At 55.8% G+C, this 17,757-nt stretch overlaps 1 protein-coding gene across 3 annotated transcripts in view; it reads left to right on the top strand.

The window, feature by feature from the left end:
* The window catches only part of SFXN5 (sideroflexin 5), a 126,493-nt gene that overhangs the window by 66,256 nt on the left and 42,480 nt on the right, over positions 1 to 17,757 (top strand). For all 3 annotated transcript variants that reach the window (XM_065929536.1, XM_065929537.1, XM_065929535.1), the window contains one exon: positions 12,573 to 12,663. In XM_065929536.1, coding sequence (XP_065785608.1) covers positions 12,573 to 12,663 — 91 coding nt within the window. The remainder of the gene's footprint in view (positions 1 to 12,572; positions 12,664 to 17,757) is intronic.

Here is a 17,757-nt window from a genome sequence, read left to right as displayed (position 1 = left end):
CCTAAAGGGCCTGGGCCCTGGAGGGTCCCTTCTGTATAGGATGCAGTGATTGCTTGTTAACCTAGACAGTGGGCACGAGGAGGTATCTCAGGGGGTGCCTGGGCTGAGCCCCACCTCTCCCAGTTCCCATTGCTTACTGGAGCTCCATGCCCCCATGACAGTCAGACTGGCAAGTAATCCTAGTGGGTAACACTTATGGAGTGCTTTCAACTTGCCAAGCATCTCCTAAGGCACACCCTAAGCTACACCCTGGACCACGGAGGACACCCTGAGCTACAACTCAAGCACAGAGTGAGCCAGGTGTAGTCTTGCAGAACACCCATGAACCAAGTATGCAGGTGGGTAGAGTGCAACCCCTTGTTACACTTAAGGAGCCCCTCAAAATTTTTGTTGCAGTCCTCTCTGGTCTCAGAGCACCTGGGAGGGACTTGTCTACTAGGTGACAGGGTAAGAGTTTCTCCAGTGGGGAACCAACAGCACAGCTTGACTTTTCCAACCTCTTTACACCACAGGGAAGCAGGAAGAAAAAAGTGGGTTTTTGTCAGTAAAGTAGTGTCTGTCCTTGACTTTGCTTCTGTACCTCAATCTTCGTCAGCATCCTCACCAGGTGCCCTCTGTAGTCCAGGGTATAGGTCAGGGTGTCCTCATGGTCCAGGGTGTAGCTCTGGGTGTCCTCATGTCCAGGGTGAAGCTCAGGGTGTCCCCATGGTCCAGGGTGTAGCTCAGGGTGTCCCCATGGTCCAGGGTGTAGCTCCGGGTGTCCTCATGTTCAGGGTGTAGCTCAGGGTGTCCTTATGTCCAGGGTGTATGTCAGGGTGTCCTCATGTCCAGGGTGTATCTCAGGGTGTGTTCTGTAGTCCAGGGTGTAGCTTTGGGTGTGCTCTGTGGTCCAGGGTGTAGCTCTGGTGTCCCCATGGTCCAGGGTGTAGCTCTGGGTGTCCCCATGGTCCAGGGTGTAGCTCTGGGTGTCCCCATGGTCCAGGGTGCAGCTCTGGTGTCCCCATGGTCCAGGGTGTAGCTCTGGTGTCCCCATGGTCCAGGGTGTAGCTCTGGGTGTGCTCTGTGGTCCAGGGTGTAGCTCTGGGTGTCCCCATGGTCCAGGGTGTAGCTCTGGTGTCCCCATGGTCCAGGGTGTAGCTCTGGGTGTGCTCGTGGTCCAGGGTGTAGCTCTGGTGTCTCCATGGTCCAGGGTGTAGCTCTGGGTGTCCCCATGGTCCAGGGTGTAGCTCTGGGTGTCCCTATAGTCCAGGGTGTAGCTCTGGTGTCCCCATGGTCCAGGGTGTAGCTCTGGGTGTGCTCTGTGGTCCAGGGTGTAGCTCTGGTGTCCCCATGGTCCAGGGTGTAGCTCTGGGTGTCCCCAGGGTCCAGGGTGTAGCTCAGGGCGTGCTCTGTGGTCTAGGGTGTAGCTCTGGGTGTGCTCTGTGGTCCAGTGTGTAGCTCAGGGTGTGCTCTGTGGTCTAGGGTGTAGCTCTGGGTGTGCTCTGTGGTCCAGGGTGTAGCTCCGGGTGTGCTCTGTGGTCCAGGGTGTAGCTCAGGGTGTGCTCTGTGGTCTAGGGTGTAGCTCAGGGTGTGCTCTGTGGTCCAGTGTGTAGCTCCGGGTGTGCTCTGTGGTCTAGGGTGTAGCTCTGGGTGTGCTCTGTGGTCCAGGGTGTAGCTCTGGGTGTGCTCTGTGGTCCAGGGTGTAGCTCAGGGTGTGCTCTGTGGTCTAGGGTGTAGCTCTGGGTGTGCTCTGTGGTCTAAGGTGTAGCTCTGGGTGTCCCCATGGTCCAGGGTGTAGCTCTGGGTGTGCTCTGTGGTCTAGGGTGTAGCTCTGGGTGTCCCCATGGTCCAGGGTGTAGCAATGGTGTCCCCATGGTCCAGGGTGTAGCTCTGGGTGTGCTCTGTGGTCTAGGGTGTAGCTCTGGGTGTCCCCGTGGTCCAGGGTGTAGCTCTGGTGTCCCCATGGTCCAGGGTGTAGCTCTGGGTGTCCCTATGGTCCAGGATGTAGCTCTGGGTGTGCTCTGTGGTCTAGGGTGTAGCTCTGGGTGTCCCTTGTGGTCCACGGTGTAGCTCTGGGTGTGCTCTGTGGTCCGGTGTAGCTCTGGTGTCCCCATGGTCCAGGGTGTAGCTCTGGTGTCCCCATGGTCCAGGGTGTAGCTCTGGGTGTGCTCTGTGGTCTAGGGTGTAGCTCTGGGTGTCCCCGTGGTCCAGGGTGTAGCTCTGGTGTCCCCATGGTCCAGGGTGTAGCTCTGGGTGTCCCCATGGTCCAGGATGTAGCTCTGGGTGTGCTCTGTGGTCTAGGGTGTAGCTCTGGGTGTGCTCTGTGGTCTAGGGTGTAGCTCTGGGTGTCCCCTGTGGTCCAGGGTGTAGCTCTGGGTGTGCTCTGTGGTCCGGTGTAGCTCTGGTGTCCCCATGGTCCAGGGTGTAGCTCTGGTGTCCCCATGGTCCAGGGTGTAGCTCTGGGTGTGCTCTGTGGTCCAGGGTGTAGCTCTGGGTGTGCTCTGTGGTCTAGGGTGTAGCTCTGGGTGTCCCCATGGTTTAGGGTGTAGCTCTGGGTGTCCCCATGGTCCATGGTGTAGCTCTGGGTGTGCTCTGTGGTCCAGGGTGTAGCTCTGGGTGTCCCCATGGTCCAGGGTGCAGCTCTGGTGTCCCCATGGTCCAGGGTGTAGCTCTGGTGTCCCCATGGTCCAGGGTGTAGCTCTGGGTGTGCTCTGTGGTCTAGGGTGTAGCTCTGGGTGTCCCCGTGGTCCAGGGTGTAGCTCTGGTGTCCCCATGGTCCAGGGTGTAGCTCTGGGGTCCCCATGGTCCAGGGTGTAGCTCTGGGTGTGCTCTGTGGTCCAGGGTGTAGCTCTGGGTGTCCCCATGGTCCAGGGTGTAGCTCTGGGTGTCCCCATGGTCCAGGGTGTAGCTCTGGGTGTGCTCGTGGTCCAGGGTGTAGCTCTGGTGTCTCCATGGTCCAGGGTGTAGCTCTGGGTGTCCCCATGGTCCAGGGTGTAGCTCAGGGCGTGCTCTGTGGTCTAGGGTGTAGCTCTGGGTGTCTCCATGGTCCAGGGTGTAGCTCTGGGTGTGCTCTGTGGTCCAGGGTGTAGCTCTGGGTGTCCCCATGGTCCAGGGTGTAGCTCTGGTGTCCCCATGGTCCAGGGTGTAGCTCTGGGTGTGCTCGTGGTCCAAGGTGTAGCTCTGGTGTCTCCATGGTCCAGGGTGTAGCTCTGGGTGTCCCCATGGTCCAGGGTGTAGCTCTGGGTGTCCCTATAGTCCAGGGTGTAGCTCTGGTGTCCCCATGGTCCAGGGTGTAGCTCTGGGTGTCCCCATGGTCCAGGGTGTAGCTCAGGGCGTGCTCTGTGGTCTAGGGTGTAGCTCTGGGTGTGCTCTGTGGTCCAGTGTGTAGCTCAGGGTGTGCTCTGTGGTCTAGGGTGTAGCTCTGGGTGTGCTCTGTGGTCCAGGGTGTAGCTCCGGGTGTGCTCTGTGGTCCAGGGTGTAGCTCAGGGTGTGCTCTGTGGTCTAGGGTGTAGCTCAGGGTGTGCTCTGTGGTCCAGTGTGTAGCTCAGGGCGTGCTCTGTGGTCTAGGGTGTAGCTCTGGGTGTCTCCATGGTCCAGGCTGTAGCTCTGGGTGTGCTCTGTGGTACAGGGTGTAACTCTGAGTGTCCCCATGGTCCAGGGTGTAGCTCTGGTGTCCCCATGGTCCAGGGTGTAGCTCTGGGTGTGCTCGTGGTCCAGGGTGTAGCTCTGGTGTCCCCATGGTCCAGGGTGTAGCTCTGGTGTCCCCATGGTCCAGGGTGTAGCTCTGGTGTCCCCATGGTCCAGGGTGTAGCTCTGGGTGTGCTCGTGGTCCAGGGTGTAGCTCTGGTGTCTCCATGGTCCAGGGTGTAGCTCTGGGTGTCCCCATGGTCCAGGGTGTAGCTCTGGGTGTCCCTATAGTCCAGGGTGTAGCTCTGGTGTCCCCATGGTCCAGGGTGTAGCTCTGGGTGTGCTCTGTGGTCCAGGGTGTAGCTCTGGTGTCCCCATGGTCCAGGGTGTAGCTCTGGGTGTCCCCATGGTCCAGGGTGTAGCTCAGGGCGTGCTCTGTGGTCTAGGGTGTAGCTCTGGGTGTGCTCTGTGGTCCAGTGTGTAGCTCAGGGTGTGCTCTGTGGTCTAGGGTGTAGCTCTGGGTGTGCTCTGTGGTCCAGGGTGTAGCTCCGGGTGTGCTCTGTGGTCCAGGGTGTAGCTCAGGGTGTGCTCTGTGGTCTAGGGTGTAGCTCAGGGTGTGCTCTGTGGTCCAGTGTGTAGCTCCGGGTGTGCTCTGTGGTCTAGGGTGTAGCTCTGGGTGTGCTCTGTGGTCCAGGGTGTAACTCTGGGTGTGCTCTGTGGTCCAGGGTGTAGCTCAGGGTGTGCTCTGTGGTCTAGGGTGTAGCTCTGGGTGTGCTCTGTGGTCTAAGGTGTAGCTCTGGGTGTCCCCATGGTCCAGGGTGTAGCTCTGGGTGTGCTCTGTGGTCTAGGGTGTAGCTCTGGGTGTCCCCATGGTCCAGGGTGTAGCAATGGTGTCCCCATGGTCCAGGGTGTAGCTCTGGGTGTACTCTGTGGTCTAGGGTGTAGCTCTGGGTGTCCCCGTGGTCCAGGGTGTAGCTCTGGTGTCCCCATGGTCCAGGGTGTAGCTCTGGGTGTCCCTATGGTCCAGGATGTAGCTCTGGGTGTGCTCTGTGGTCTAGGGTGTAGCTCTGGGTGTCCCCTGTGGTCCACGGTGTAGCTCTGGGTGTGCTCTGTGGTCCGGTGTAGCTCTGGTGTCCCCATGGTCCAGGGTGTAGCTCTGGTGTCCCCATGGTCCAGGGTGTAGCTCTGGGTGTGCTCTGTGGTCCAGGGTGTAGCTCTGGGTGTGCTCTGTGGTCTAGGGTGTAGCTCTGGGTGTCCCCATGGTTTAGGGTGTAGCTCTGGGTGTCCCCATGGTCCAGGGTGTAGCTCTGGGTGTGCTCTGTGGTCCAGGGTGTAGTCTGGGTGTCCCCATGGTCCAGGGTGCAGCTCTGGTGTCCCCATGGTCCAGGGTGTAGCTCTGGGTGTGCTCTGTGGTCTAGGGTGTAGCTCTGGGTGTCCCCGTGGTCCAGGGTGTAGCTCTGGTGTCCCCATGGTCCAGGGTGTAGCTCTGGGTGTCCCCATGGTCCAGGATGTAGCTCTGGGTGTGCTCTGTGGTCTAGGGTGTAGCTCTGGGTGTGCTCTGTGGTCTAGGGTGTAGCTCTGGGTGTCCCCTGTGGTCCAGGGTGTAGCTCTGGGTGTGCTCTGTGGTCCGGTGTAGCTCTGGTGTCCCCATGGTCCAGGGTGTAGCTCTGGTGTCCCCATGGTCCAGGGTGTAGCTCTGGGTGTGCTCTGTGGTCCAGGGTGTAGCTCTGGGTGTGCTCTGTGGTCTAGGGTGTAGCTCTGGATGTCCCCATGGTTTAGGGTGTAGCTCTGGGTGTCCCCATGGTCCTGGGTGTAGCTCTGGGTGTGCTCTGTGGTCCAGGGTGTAGCTCTGGGTGTCCCCATGGTCCAGGGTGCAGCTCTGGTGTCCCCATGGTCCAGGGTGTAGCTCTGGTGTCCCCATGGTCCAGGGTGTAGCCCAGGGTGTGCTCTGTGGTCCAGGGTGTAGCTCCGGGTGTGCTCTGTGGTCTAGGGTGTAGCTCAGGGTGTGCTCTGTGGTCCAGAGTGTAGCTCAGGGTGTGCTCTGTGGTCCAGGGTGTAGCTCAGGGTGTGCTCTGTGGTCCAAGGTATAGCTCCGGGTGTCCTCTGTGGTCCAGGGTGTAGCTCAGGGTGTGCTCTGTGGCCTAGGGTGTAGCTCAGAGTGTGCTCTGTGGCTGGGGTGTAGCTCAGGCCCAGATACTCCTCTCTGAGCCTGATGGAGTTAGGAAGCCAACAATCTGAGAATCCAGAATGTTACCTCTCTGCTGTGATTCTGTGTGGCTTCCAGGTTGGAGGCCCATTGTATGGACCCTGTATCAGAATCCAAAGTGTCCCGGAAGCCTGCAGATGGTGATGCTGGCAGTGACAAGTCTGACGCAGATATCGGCTCCACATCTATTCTGGGGAGGACAAGTTGTTGCCCCTTCCTAGATAGAAGGGGTCTGATATAACTGGTTTTCCAACAAGTGGCCAGCAGGTTCCTGTGGGGCATTGTTCAGGTGTCAGTGTTGGTCACTATTGCTGGCAAAGAAGCTACACAGCTGCAGCTGGAGCTGACTGGTGTTTCAACCTGTGCACAACTCTGTCCTGCCACCTTGGCCCTTTGCTGTTGAACCTGTTGCCAAGTAACAGCCTGATTGGGGTTGCAGGACAATTGACCTCCATAGAGGCTCAGGGCCCACTGGTTGCTATCAAGATTTTATTCTATTGCATCAATGCACGCCCTCTGGTGGGCAATTTTGGTACCTCAGAGATGCCTTGACCTGTTCCAGCCCTTGCTCCACCAGGGCCCACAAAAACCCCTGACCACTTTGTTGTGGTTGTTCAGTTGCTCAGTCATGACCCCATGGACTGCAGCAACCCAGGCTTCCCTGTCCTTCACCGTCTCCCAGAGCTTGTTCAAACTCATATCCATTGAGTCAGTGATCCATCCAACTACCTCATCCTCTGTCGTCCCCTTCTCCTCCTCCCCTCAATCTTTCCCAGCATCAGGGTCTTTTGCAATGAGTCAGCTCTTTGCATCAGGTAGCAAAGTGTTGGAGCTTCAGCTTCAGCGTCAGTCCTTCCAATGAATGTTCAGGGTTGATTTGCTTTTGAATTGACTGATTTGATCTTGCAGTCCAAGGGACTCTCAAGAGTCTTCTCCAACACCACAGTTCAAAAGCAACAATTCTTCTGTGCTCAGACTTCTTTATGGTCCAACTGTCATACTTGGTTATATGACCACTTGATTATATTATTACCCACCACCCAAAAGTACATCCTAAATTCTGACCTGAAACCATCCCTCCTTTCAGACATGCCCTGTCTATTGTCCTCCAGGGTGCCTTGGACCCCTTATGGCGGTGCCATTAGTCTGCAGAACTGGCTGCAGACAACCCGGTATTTCATGTTTCTGCAGCCTGCAGAGTCCCCCTCCCTTCTTACCAGGCTGCTTCCTATCCTCCCTCATGAGGGCTCAGTTGGGCATCCTCTTTCTCAGAAGCCTTCATAGCCCTGGGGGAGGAGGAGTACCCCCTCAAAGCCCCTCCTCCTGGCAGAGTGGATGTACCATCCACTCAGGTGGTCTTAGACCTGCATGTGCATCTTCCAGCCTCGTAGAGCTGTGTTTGCCGAGGTGGACAGCAGTGGCTGCGCAAGGCAAGTCTCATTTGCAGCTCTTTTTTTTTTTCTGCTTCAGAAATCAGTCACTTGATTTATCTAGAAATATTTATTAAGCACCTACTCATTTCATCGGGCACCAGAAATTCCATGAAGAATAAGAGTGTACACAGGCCCTGTGCCCAGCACTTATGGGGAGAGACGGATGTTTAGTAAAGTGTCCACAGATAAAAATATTTCCATATAATTCTGTTTTAAATAATACATGTGTCACTTTGATTTCCAACATTTTAATAAGTAAATGAATATACTTAGAGACTGTGATAGGTATGTGGAAAGAAGCGCTCCAGGTTTCATGAGATGCTGTAAAAGGGGAGCCCTGAGTGAAAAGGAGGCCTCTCTGAGGGCCTGATGTTCAAGCTGAAAAGTGAGGAAGCCAAGGGAGGGCAGGGCTTGCGAGAAAATGTGGGAGAGAAGGAGGGAGGGAACTGGCTCACTGGAGGAGCAGGGCGGTGGTGAGGGGACCGGAGCCTTGCAAGCATGGCCAGGTGGTCAGGTGGGGCCGTGTGGGTCTTAAATGCAGTGAAACCACTGAGAGACTCATGCGTGTTGGCTCCACTCTGGCTGCTGTGGGTTAGACAGTGGATTAGAAGGGTCAAGGGTGCAAGTAGGGAGCCCAGTTAGGAGGTGGGCAGTTGTCCAGGGAGAAGTGATGGGTGCTTAAGCTAAATAGTGGGAGCAGAGAGAGAGGGAAATAGCTGTACTTAAGACACCCAGCAGACAGAGCTGGGTGTGGGGTGGCAGGGGCTCCTGTCCAGGTAGACCCCTAGGGTTCTGGCTTGAAGAGCTGAGCTGGGAATGGGAGAGGCAGACAGGATGTGGGTGAGGAAGATCAAGATGACCCTCATTTGCCGTGTGTGCGGGTGGAGTGCCTGAAGCCCATCGAGACAGAGGCATCCTGCAGGGGACCAGATGTGTGGGCTGGAGTGGAGGACACAGGCATTGCTCCAATCCCATCCGACGTCTCATCTCCGGCCTTGCAGAAGCTAGGCTGGTGTTGGCCTGGAAGGACCCTCCTTTTCAAGAAAACAGATATCAACACTGTTCCCCGATGACACTGAAGGTCTTTGGATGCGGGGCTCCCGGCCCTCCCCAGTTCCTGGTGCCAGTCAGCATTTATCTCCACTGTGGGGGTTTGCCAGGGAGCCAGACTTCCCTCCTTCCCCTCTTGTGCTCTCAGCTGCCCGTGGCAAATCCACCCTCCTGGGAGCCAGTGCTTGGAGAGAGGTAGGTCCACTGCTCTCTCAGGCTCAATCTGCTGTCCAAGGATCCTGGGCTCTGGCTTCTCCCAGGACCCCTGCGGCTGGCCCCATGGGGAATTCTTGTACAAAATCCCCATCCTGTTTGTACTCCCCTCCACCAAAATGGAGCCCCTGTTTGGTTAATTTCTATTTTGTGGTTTATCTGGAGGCTGTTAAAACAAACCCTGGGGGACCCTCAGCAGTGACTGTTCCATATCTCATTATCTTTCCCGAACCCGATTATTAGCTCAGATTTTTCTGATCGCTAGCTGCTGTTCGTGATGAGTTGTGTGCCATTAATGCCAGCTGGTTCCCTTAAACAGGACCCACCATGCCAGGGAAAGCGAGCTGGCATTCAGAGCCATCAGCCACTTGGCTTTTTAATTTTAATGGGCTCCACCAAATGTTCCAGGCCAAAGGGTCCCTGAGGAACCAGAACAGACGGGCTCCCAACCCCCAGTCTTCAGCCCACCCTGGTTCCTTCCCAGACTGTGGCCATCCTAATTGCTGGGACAATAAGGTCTGGGTTGAGGCCTCACCTGTATTCATGCCTTCTTGCCACCAGGCCCATTCTCGATGAGTGGACAGAGTGACTTCATGGGTTCCTAGTGAGCTTGCAACTACATATACCAAACCTCTCTGGTCCCAGTCCCCTCCCTGGGGGAGACAGTCTGGGTCATCATTCTGGGCTGTGCTAATCCTAGCCACTGGGAAGCACGGTCGGCCAACTGTGGGGAAGGGTTGAGGGCAGCAGGCAAGTCTGAGTGTTTTCTCCAACCAGTGACCCCTATTCCTTCCTGCCCTCCCCCACCGCCAGCCCGGCCTGTCCCCAGAAGGCTGCCTGGGGAAGGGCTCCAGCTCCCTGCTGGCTGCTCCCCATTCCTTCAGCACTCCCTGCATCTTTCCAAACAAATGCAGGGGGTTTTGAACCCAGACCTTCAGTTTTCTAGCTGCTGGGTTTAAGAGATGGCTCTCCACCTGCAGCTGCCTTCCGCTCACCTGGGCCTCAGCCCCAGGCTGGTCTTTTCAGGGAGGCTTTTGCTCTATAAACAGCTAGTCTGAAACGGCCTGTCGTCATTTTTAAAAATGGCCTGTCGGACATTCCTGACTGAGATAGAAGACAATTGGAAAGCAAATAGCACAGTGGCTAAGAGCAAAGCTTTGGAATTAGCAGACTGTGGGTTTGAGTCCTGCCTCATAATAGTGTCTGTCTTTGAGCCAAGTTACTTCACCTCTCCGAATCTGCCTAAACTTCCCTGAATCTGTTAGAAGGGCCAACCTGCCCCGTCTCTAAGGCTGGCAGTGGGGGTTGGATTAAGGTGTTTCATGTGATGCGCTCAGCACTTGGCCTGGTATCTCCGCATGCCCCTTTCCTCCTCCTTCCTCATCGCTTACGCCTGCCTGTGTCCTCCTTCTAGACTGGCATTCTGTAAGGACATATTCCCCAGTATTTGGTGGGGCTTGGGGGTGACCATTTCTGAGCCACCAAAATAGTCACTTGCTGTTTTGAGAGTGGGGAGACCTGGCCTTGGTGAGTTCCATCTGTGTAGCAGGGGCAGCCTTGAAGCAGGGTTGCGGGGCCCAGGGTGGGCTGGCATCCCCTCAGCCTACCCACCTGCACTGCCCTGCCCCCGAAGTGTGTCCAAGCTGCTGTGCGTCCTCTGCCTCTCCTTGAGCAGGCAGAGAGGACAAGAATTGGACTCTGACCACCAGCTTGAGGCTTCAAATAGAAGCCAGGCCCCCGGAGAGCCCAGGCTGGGTTTGCCTGGCAGCACTCTGGCTCCTGGTGTGGGATCCTGGACTGTGCACTGCTGGTGGGCTGGCACTTGCTCTCTTCCTGGGTCTTACAGTTGCAGCCTGGTCTGGGCCATTTGTGCCAGGCTGTGGCCTGATTTGATTGCTGTGGCATCCACCCTGATGCCCTGGAGGCCTTCCCAAGGCTTTGCCTCTTCCCTGACAACCCAGAAGGCTGAAGCCAGAGCCGGGGCTGCGGGTGCAAGGTGGCCTGCTGAGCCCCGGGTGTCCCAGACTGAGAGCAGACTCTCCGTGGTCCTGTCAGGCCAGGAGGCCTCCAGGGGAGGGCTGGCTCTGGCCTCAGTTTGGGGGAGCAGAGTCTTCTACACAACCATCTCGGCCACAGGCTCCTCTTTTGTCTCCCTGTGTCTGTGCTCATGCTTGTCTTCCCACCGGAGTCCTCCCCAGCCTAATCCCCCTTTCTCCAAGATGCTCCTCCTCCAGCCTTTGCTGATCTCTCCATCCATCCACTTATTTGTTGTTTTCTTGCATTTATTCCTCAGCCACTGCTTTACAGAGCCTGTATTATGTGCCATCCCCTGCCCTAAGGGCCAGACATCCAAAGATGAAGGAGGCTCGGTCCCTCACTCTCAGTCCGGCTGGGGCACCAGCTCACAGACTCACAGGGTAGTGAGTGCTGGGGAGGACGGGCTGGTGATGTGCGAGGGAGCGACTTTCTGCTGGGAGAGGTGACGTCACTCCTACACAGATTAACTCACCGAGGCCTCTCATGTGCCAAGCTCATGCCAGGCACTGTGCGTACGTTCTCACAACAGCCCTGGGTGCTGTCAGGTCTTATCATCTCTTTTTACAGACAAGGAAACCAAGGCAGAGAAAGGTTAAATGACTCCCAGTGTTAGTGACTCTGGAGGCAGAGTGCAGAGGTGGGCCTTACAAGACAGGTGTGGGCTGAGTGGAGGAAGGAAGGAGTTCGGGGCACAGGGACCAGTTCGGGCAAAGGCCCTGAGGTGGGAAACGCCCACAGTGTTGGTGAGCAGCTGACTGGATCATGGAGAGAGAGAATGGGGTGCTGGAGGAGTGGGGAAGGGAGGTTCTGAAGGCCATGACTGCCCCATGGAGGTGGCAGTTCTTTCGCAGACAATGGGGAGCTGGATGTGATTGAACCTGTGTTCTAGGAAGATGAAGGTCCGTGTAGGGGGTGGACTGGAGTTGGGGGTGCCCCTGGAAAAGGCAAGGCAGGCCCAGATGCCCTGGACTGAGTGACGGGAGCTAGAGTCTAAAGGTGGTCACTGAGCCCAGGACGTCCACCGAGCCCATCCTGCTCTGGGCGGCTCTGCCTAGCTCTCCAGTCACCTATAGGTCTCCCTCTGTTAAGTCCTGTCAGTCTGGCCGGGCCTATGCCTGGCTCACAGTGGGACCCCAGAAATGTGGTGCTTAAGATGCTGGAAGACAGAAAAGATTCACAGACTTAGGGAATGAACAGACAGTAACCGGGCAGGGAGGGCAAAGGTTGGGGGGCTGGGAGATTGACATGTACCCACTGCTATATTTAAAATGGGTATCCAGCGAGGACATACTGTATAGCACAGGGAACTCTTCTCAATATTAGGTAACAATCTGAATGGGAAAAGAGTTTGAAAAAGAATAGGTATGTGTATATGTGTGACTGGATCACTTTACTATACACCTGCAGCTGACACAACGTTGTTAATCACCTAGGCCTCCTGCGGGGCTCCAGTGTAAACAGCCCACCTGCCGATGCAGGAGACAAGAAATGCGAGTTCGATCCCTGGGTCAGGAAGATCCCCTGGAGAAGGAAATGGCAATCCACTCCAGTATGCTTGCCTAGAGAATGCTATAGGCAGAAGAGCCTGGCAGGCTATTCCATTGGGTTGCAAAGAGTCGGGTACGACTGAAGTGATTTAACACACACACCCACACTCCAATATAAAATAAAAAGTTAAAAAAAAGAAGCTGAGTAGGAAAGAGGGGCCTCCTATACTTCACCTACTTCCAGATTATATATTCTTCTAACAGCAACCATCCTACGGTCCCTTGTCCTGTCCCCAAGGAGGCTGTGTGCCTGCGTGCCTGTGTGTAGCTGTCTCACAGGCCGGTTCACTGGGACGCCTAGGCAGCGATGCTTTAAGGAGTCACACGGGCTCGGCAGCATCAGGTGATGCTGAGGATTCGGGTCTGGGGTGCAATTGTAGGGCAAGATGGTGGCCCTCGCTCTCCGCACTTCCCCCTGCCTGCCCCTTCCTCCCCAGGCCACTGCAGCAGCACACACTCTTTCTGTTTTCTCTTTCGAAGGTGGGCCTTAACGTCCTGGTTCAGAAAGCCAACAAGTTCACCCCGGCCACCCGCCTTCTCGTCCAGAGATTTGTGCCATTCCCTGCCGTAGGTAAGCCTTGCACAGGAATGTCTGGGCACATGGGGCTGCTGGGCTCTGGGAGCTGGGTGGCCCCTCCAAGCCTCTCTTGACACTGCGGTGGGGGACTTCTTCCTGGGGCAACTGGAGGAAAATGTGTGCAGGTAGAAGCAAGGGTGATCAGGGTAAAGAACCCACCTGCCAGTGCAGGAGATGTGGGTTCTATCCCTGGGTTGGAAAGATCCCCCGGAGAAGGAAATGGCAACCCACTCCAGTGTTCTTGCCTGGGAAATCCCACAGAGGAACCTGGCGGGCTACAGTCCATGGGGTCACAAAAGGGTCGGACATGATTGAGCAACTAAACAACAACAAACTGAAATGTAACATTTCCTTCCATTATGAATATAGGCAGCAAATTGCAGTAGAAAGCAGGACCATGACTCTCACCAGTAGAAATCACAGGTATTTTCATGTCATATTACAGTTGTTACAGAGATCTTAAAAATACCATTTGTGCTTAACACTACCCCCAAATTATGAGTTAATAGATCCACTTAAAGATCTTGTTTTTTTTTTAATTCAGTAGTTTAAAATCAATCTATTTACTATATCAAAATTGACAAAAATATTTTGATAGTTTATTTCAATATAATCTCCTTGTAATCCCACTTGTTTGTCTTGTAAAGCATAAACTTTACAGACATTATTTGGAGAGGGGTGTATGGGCCTCGGGTTCCTGACACAAAACAAGGTTCAGGCTCCCACTAGATCTGGTGCTCCAAGCCCTTTATGTTTCAGGGACCTCTAATCATAGGGGTCGGTAGGGGTGTGTGTGTGTGTGTGTGTGTGTGTGTGTGTGTGTGTGTGCTTTCAGCAGAGCCTTTGCTGGTCTTGGAGCCATGAATTCACAATAGATGCGCCAGGTCTGGGCCTAAAGTCCAGCCAGGCTCTTAAGACACCTACACCTTATTTGGGGAGAAGGTACAAAAGAGGAGAAACACGTGCTTGAACCACGACATCGAGCCCCGCATCTGATGCCAGAGGACGAAGCTGGGGCAGGCCCAGAAGGGGCAAGAGGTTCCGTGAGCTCCCTGGTGCCAAGACTCAGTCTGAAGAGCTGGGCGTGAGACCCAAGCTCATGCTCCCAATCCTGTTCTTCACCTCCAGGGCTCAGCTTCCCCATCTGTAAGACGTGGGCATTACACGTATTACAGATGGGATCTACCTTTCCAAAGCCTTGAGCTGAGTGAGGAGCAGATGAGACCGCAAACTAGTTCTGTTCATCAGAAAGGGCTTTGAAGCACCTGAAAAGCCCCCGTGAGTAGGTGAGAGATCACTGTTGAGCAGCCCCACCTCCTCATGGGCCCGGAGGCCAACGAACTCCCAGGACCAGCCACCCGGCTGATCCTCAGCCGACCCAGATAATTGCTATAGCAACTCCACACTTTTAATGAACTCTCAGCTATTTCTGGTGTGGGCCATTAATGGAATGACTCTTTAGATCTGACTTTGTTAAGGGGCCTAATTGAGTGAGCACAGCTGCCGATCTGGTGTTCCTCGCCGTCCTGAGCTGGGGGGTCAGATGCAGCCTGAGGAGGGGGCAGCTCTCAGCTGCACTGGACTGGATCTAGGTCTCAGCCGAGATGTAATCTGTCCTTGAGCCAGACTTCAGATAAGGACTCTGCTGGGACCCATTGCAGCCTTGCTCGGCCAGCCATCTTGCTGTGTGACCTTGGAGGTGGTCTTAACCTCTCCGGGGGCTCCCTCAGGATGAGGGCCCCTGCTTTCGGGTTTGACCCTTTCCGAGGCTTTCTGACCTGTCCCTCTTTGGGCTCCAGCCAACTCCTGTCCTGTCTTACTGGCGGGGAGGAGCCTGGCCCAGCCGTCACAGAGGGTCTTGCAGTCCTGCGTGTCCCTAGCACAGGGGGCTCGTGGTGAGCTCTGCAGCTCTGATGGTCCTGGCGCGCCAGGATCCTAACAGCAATGGGCCCTTTCTGCCTGCTTCCTCAGACTGCTGTCCAAGTCCTGGCCGTGTGCCTGCCTTCCACGCGCTGCCCCTCCTCTCCTCCCCGACCTGGGGGCTTCCGTCTCTCTGGTCTCCAGTGCTCATCCTAAGCCCACCTACAAGGGCATTTGCCGACTCCCCCAGCCGAGACGGACACCGTGGTGTTCAGGGTAAACAGGCGTGCACCTCACCCTCAGGGGCTTAAAAGCCCCCTGGTCCCTTCAGGCCACTGAACAGTTCCTGCACTTGGCCTCCTGCACCTTATCCCCTGGGGCCTCCAGCCAGCCAGAGTACCTGTCTGCCCCACTGCACACTGGCGGGGCCTAGGGCCCTCCAGGCGTCCACCTCTCGGCTGGCCACCATCAAGGCCCCTGAGAAGTCTGCTCAGGACTTGTTGGCCCTCTGGACCCCTGGACTAATGGAGACAGAACTCATGGAGCCCTAAGTGCACATGGGGAGCAGGTTGAGGCAAGTGAAAGTGATCGAATCAAGCTCTGATTGTCAGGGTGGGGGCAGGAGGGTGGAGAAGAGGGTCCTGAAAGGGCCCATGTGTGCTGTGCGCAGTGGCCACACCCCTCCTCTCTCTCCCCTGGGTGGGGCTGGGGACTCGGGCTCTGGGGAGCAAGGAAGCTCTTGGAGTCAGCTGCTTCTTCCCACCACTCTTCCCTGTCATGATCCAGCTTGAAGTCTGGGAGGTGCCCCGCTGCTGCCCAGGAGAGAGGTTCGAGACTCTGGGCAGGGGACGCCTGATTCCTGCTGCTCCCACCCCTCTCTGGCATCAGCCCAGACCCTGCTTCAGCCCCTTCCCGTGGGGGCCTCCGTGACAGTCACCGCAGGCCTTCCCTGGGTGTGCCAAGCCCCAGACTCCACCACCGGGAGCACTTTGCCACGAGGAGCACTCCGCCACCTGGAGCAATCCACCAGTTCTCCTCGATTTTCAGCTAGGGTTGTGCACACGTGTGTGCAACTGATGTGTGTGCGACTGATGTGTGTGCGTGAGTGTGTATGTGGGAAGCCCCAAGGATGCTCACTGCAGCCAATTCCTCCCTCAAGGTGGTTTCAGAGCCTCTCAGTGCCCTGGTCTAGAACAACAATCATGTGGGAGATCTGTTTCTATTTATATGTGGAGATGTTAGGAAAGCCGGTGAGCCCAGGAGCATGTGTGCTGGCATTGGAATTGATTGGGGACTGGTAATTAATTTGTTTAGACCTTAATTAATTCCTCAGTTCTTTCTTATTTGTGGACTGTCACGCTTAATTGTGTTGAGGAGCTCGAGCTCAGAGCAGGCCTTCCATTAATTGATGTGCGATTGCTGTGAGGTGGAAGTTAATGGTTTGGGGAGCTGGGCAAACAGTGTAATTAAAGGTCAATCGAGGAGGCGTCGGAAAAATACCCCCGCCCCCAGGTCCAGCCACCAGTCTCCACGAGCAGAGTCCATTCCAGGGGAGGCAGGCTCCACAAACAGCCTTCTTGTGAGTCCTTGGGGTGGGAGCCTGGAGGAGAGGCAGACGGGGTCAGAGGCAGGTGCCAGTTCCATGATGGGGCACCAGGGAAGAGGCATAGACCCCCGTGGTGAGAAATGGGCATGGCAGGGACTCTGGCCTGGGGCTGGGAGGTGGAGACCCAGGTGTCAGCTGGCAGCCCACCTGTGTACCCAGCTCTGTGTATGTGGTGGGGGGGCAGGGTAGGAAGCTCTGAAGGTCACCCCCAGGCTGCCCGGCTGCATCTGCGTGGAGCAGGGGACAGGTCACATCGTGTGCTAAGAGCCCCATCTGGGCCTGAGCCCCCGACGGGGCAGGCCTGAGCCTCAGTCCTAGCCGGTCAGCTCCTTGCACAGAGAATAACCCTTCTGCATGGAGCCTCAATTATCCCTTTGTGGAAAGTGACTTCGTCTTGTGCTGTTGGCAGCAGTCCCTTACATTAAATGTCACAGCTTATTTCACTGCCATGAAGAAGTCTTTGTGTTCAGCAGGGAGTCTGTTCCTTGGGGTGTCTGGGCAGCCGTTGGAGGAGGTCTTCTGTTGGTTCATATTCATACCCAGAGTGCCCCACCTCCACCCCCGTCCCTATGCTTCCCTTCACCCCAGACCACGGGTCTTCCTGTCATTGATTCCCCCTTCATTTTACCACTCTCCTGGTGCTCAATCTGCCCTCTTCCTTCACCTGGGAGGTGGCCCTGGCAGTGTGCCCAACCCCTACGGTCCGTCCCTAAGTGTCACCTCCTCCATCCCTGTGGTTGGAAGACAGCAGGGTGCACCTGTGTCTGCAGTGTCCTGGGCCTTGTGACTTATCCTCCCTCTGTCTGGATCAGCAATACTTAATGTGGCATCCACAGACCTTAGGCTATCCTCAAGGCCCTTGAGTCACCTTTTGGACATGGGCCCTGGCCTTGCTTGAACCCTATCGCACTGTGGTGGATCTTGTGACTTCCCTTCTGTCTGGGCCCCAGGCCTTTGCACAGGCCCTGTTTGATTGGAGCGCTTGCTCTTCCCACTTTCTGCCTTCTCTTGACTGCCAGGCCTTCATTTCTCACTTCAGATACCACCTTCTCCAGGAAGTCCTCCCTGGTAGCCCCAGTCAGGATTATACCACAGCACCCTGTGTGTGCCTATGTCTGTCCTGGAACTACTCATTTTGTTTTTGAGTCTGCCTCCCTCATCAGACTGTGAGCTCTCCAAGACAGGGACTGGACCTCATTCATCACCAACCCCCAGACACCCTCTTTGCTTGGCACCCAGTGTTCCATGTGGGTTTGTACAGTGATCAGATGAATGTTTTAGTAAAAATGGTTTGAAATTGGGCACCCAGAAGTGAAACCCCACCTTGATGACATTGGTGACCACATTGTGTGGCTGCTTAGAATTTATTGTGGTATTTGTGTGTGTGTGTGGTATGTTTTTTTAAACTGTTTTTTGACTGTTTTCTTTTCTCATGCCAGTTTTTGCGGTCACTTTCATTCACTCAGTTTGCAGGCCTAGGATGGATGACTTGGTCACCCTGGGCACATTCTTCAGCCTTTCTTGGTTGGATCTGGGTAGGTAGGCGGGCCAGGCTGGGTGCCAGAATCAGGGCCCTAGAACTGGCTTGGGGCCCTGGTGTGTGTCAGGCCCCAAGAGGACAG

This window comes from Muntiacus reevesi, chromosome 3, assembly GCF_963930625.1.
Source record: "Muntiacus reevesi chromosome 3, mMunRee1.1, whole genome shotgun sequence".
NCBI classification, from domain to species: domain Eukaryota; kingdom Metazoa; phylum Chordata; class Mammalia; order Artiodactyla; family Cervidae; genus Muntiacus; species Muntiacus reevesi.
Note: the sequence above shows the minus strand (reverse complement) of the source record. Positions and strands in the feature narration are given on the sequence as shown.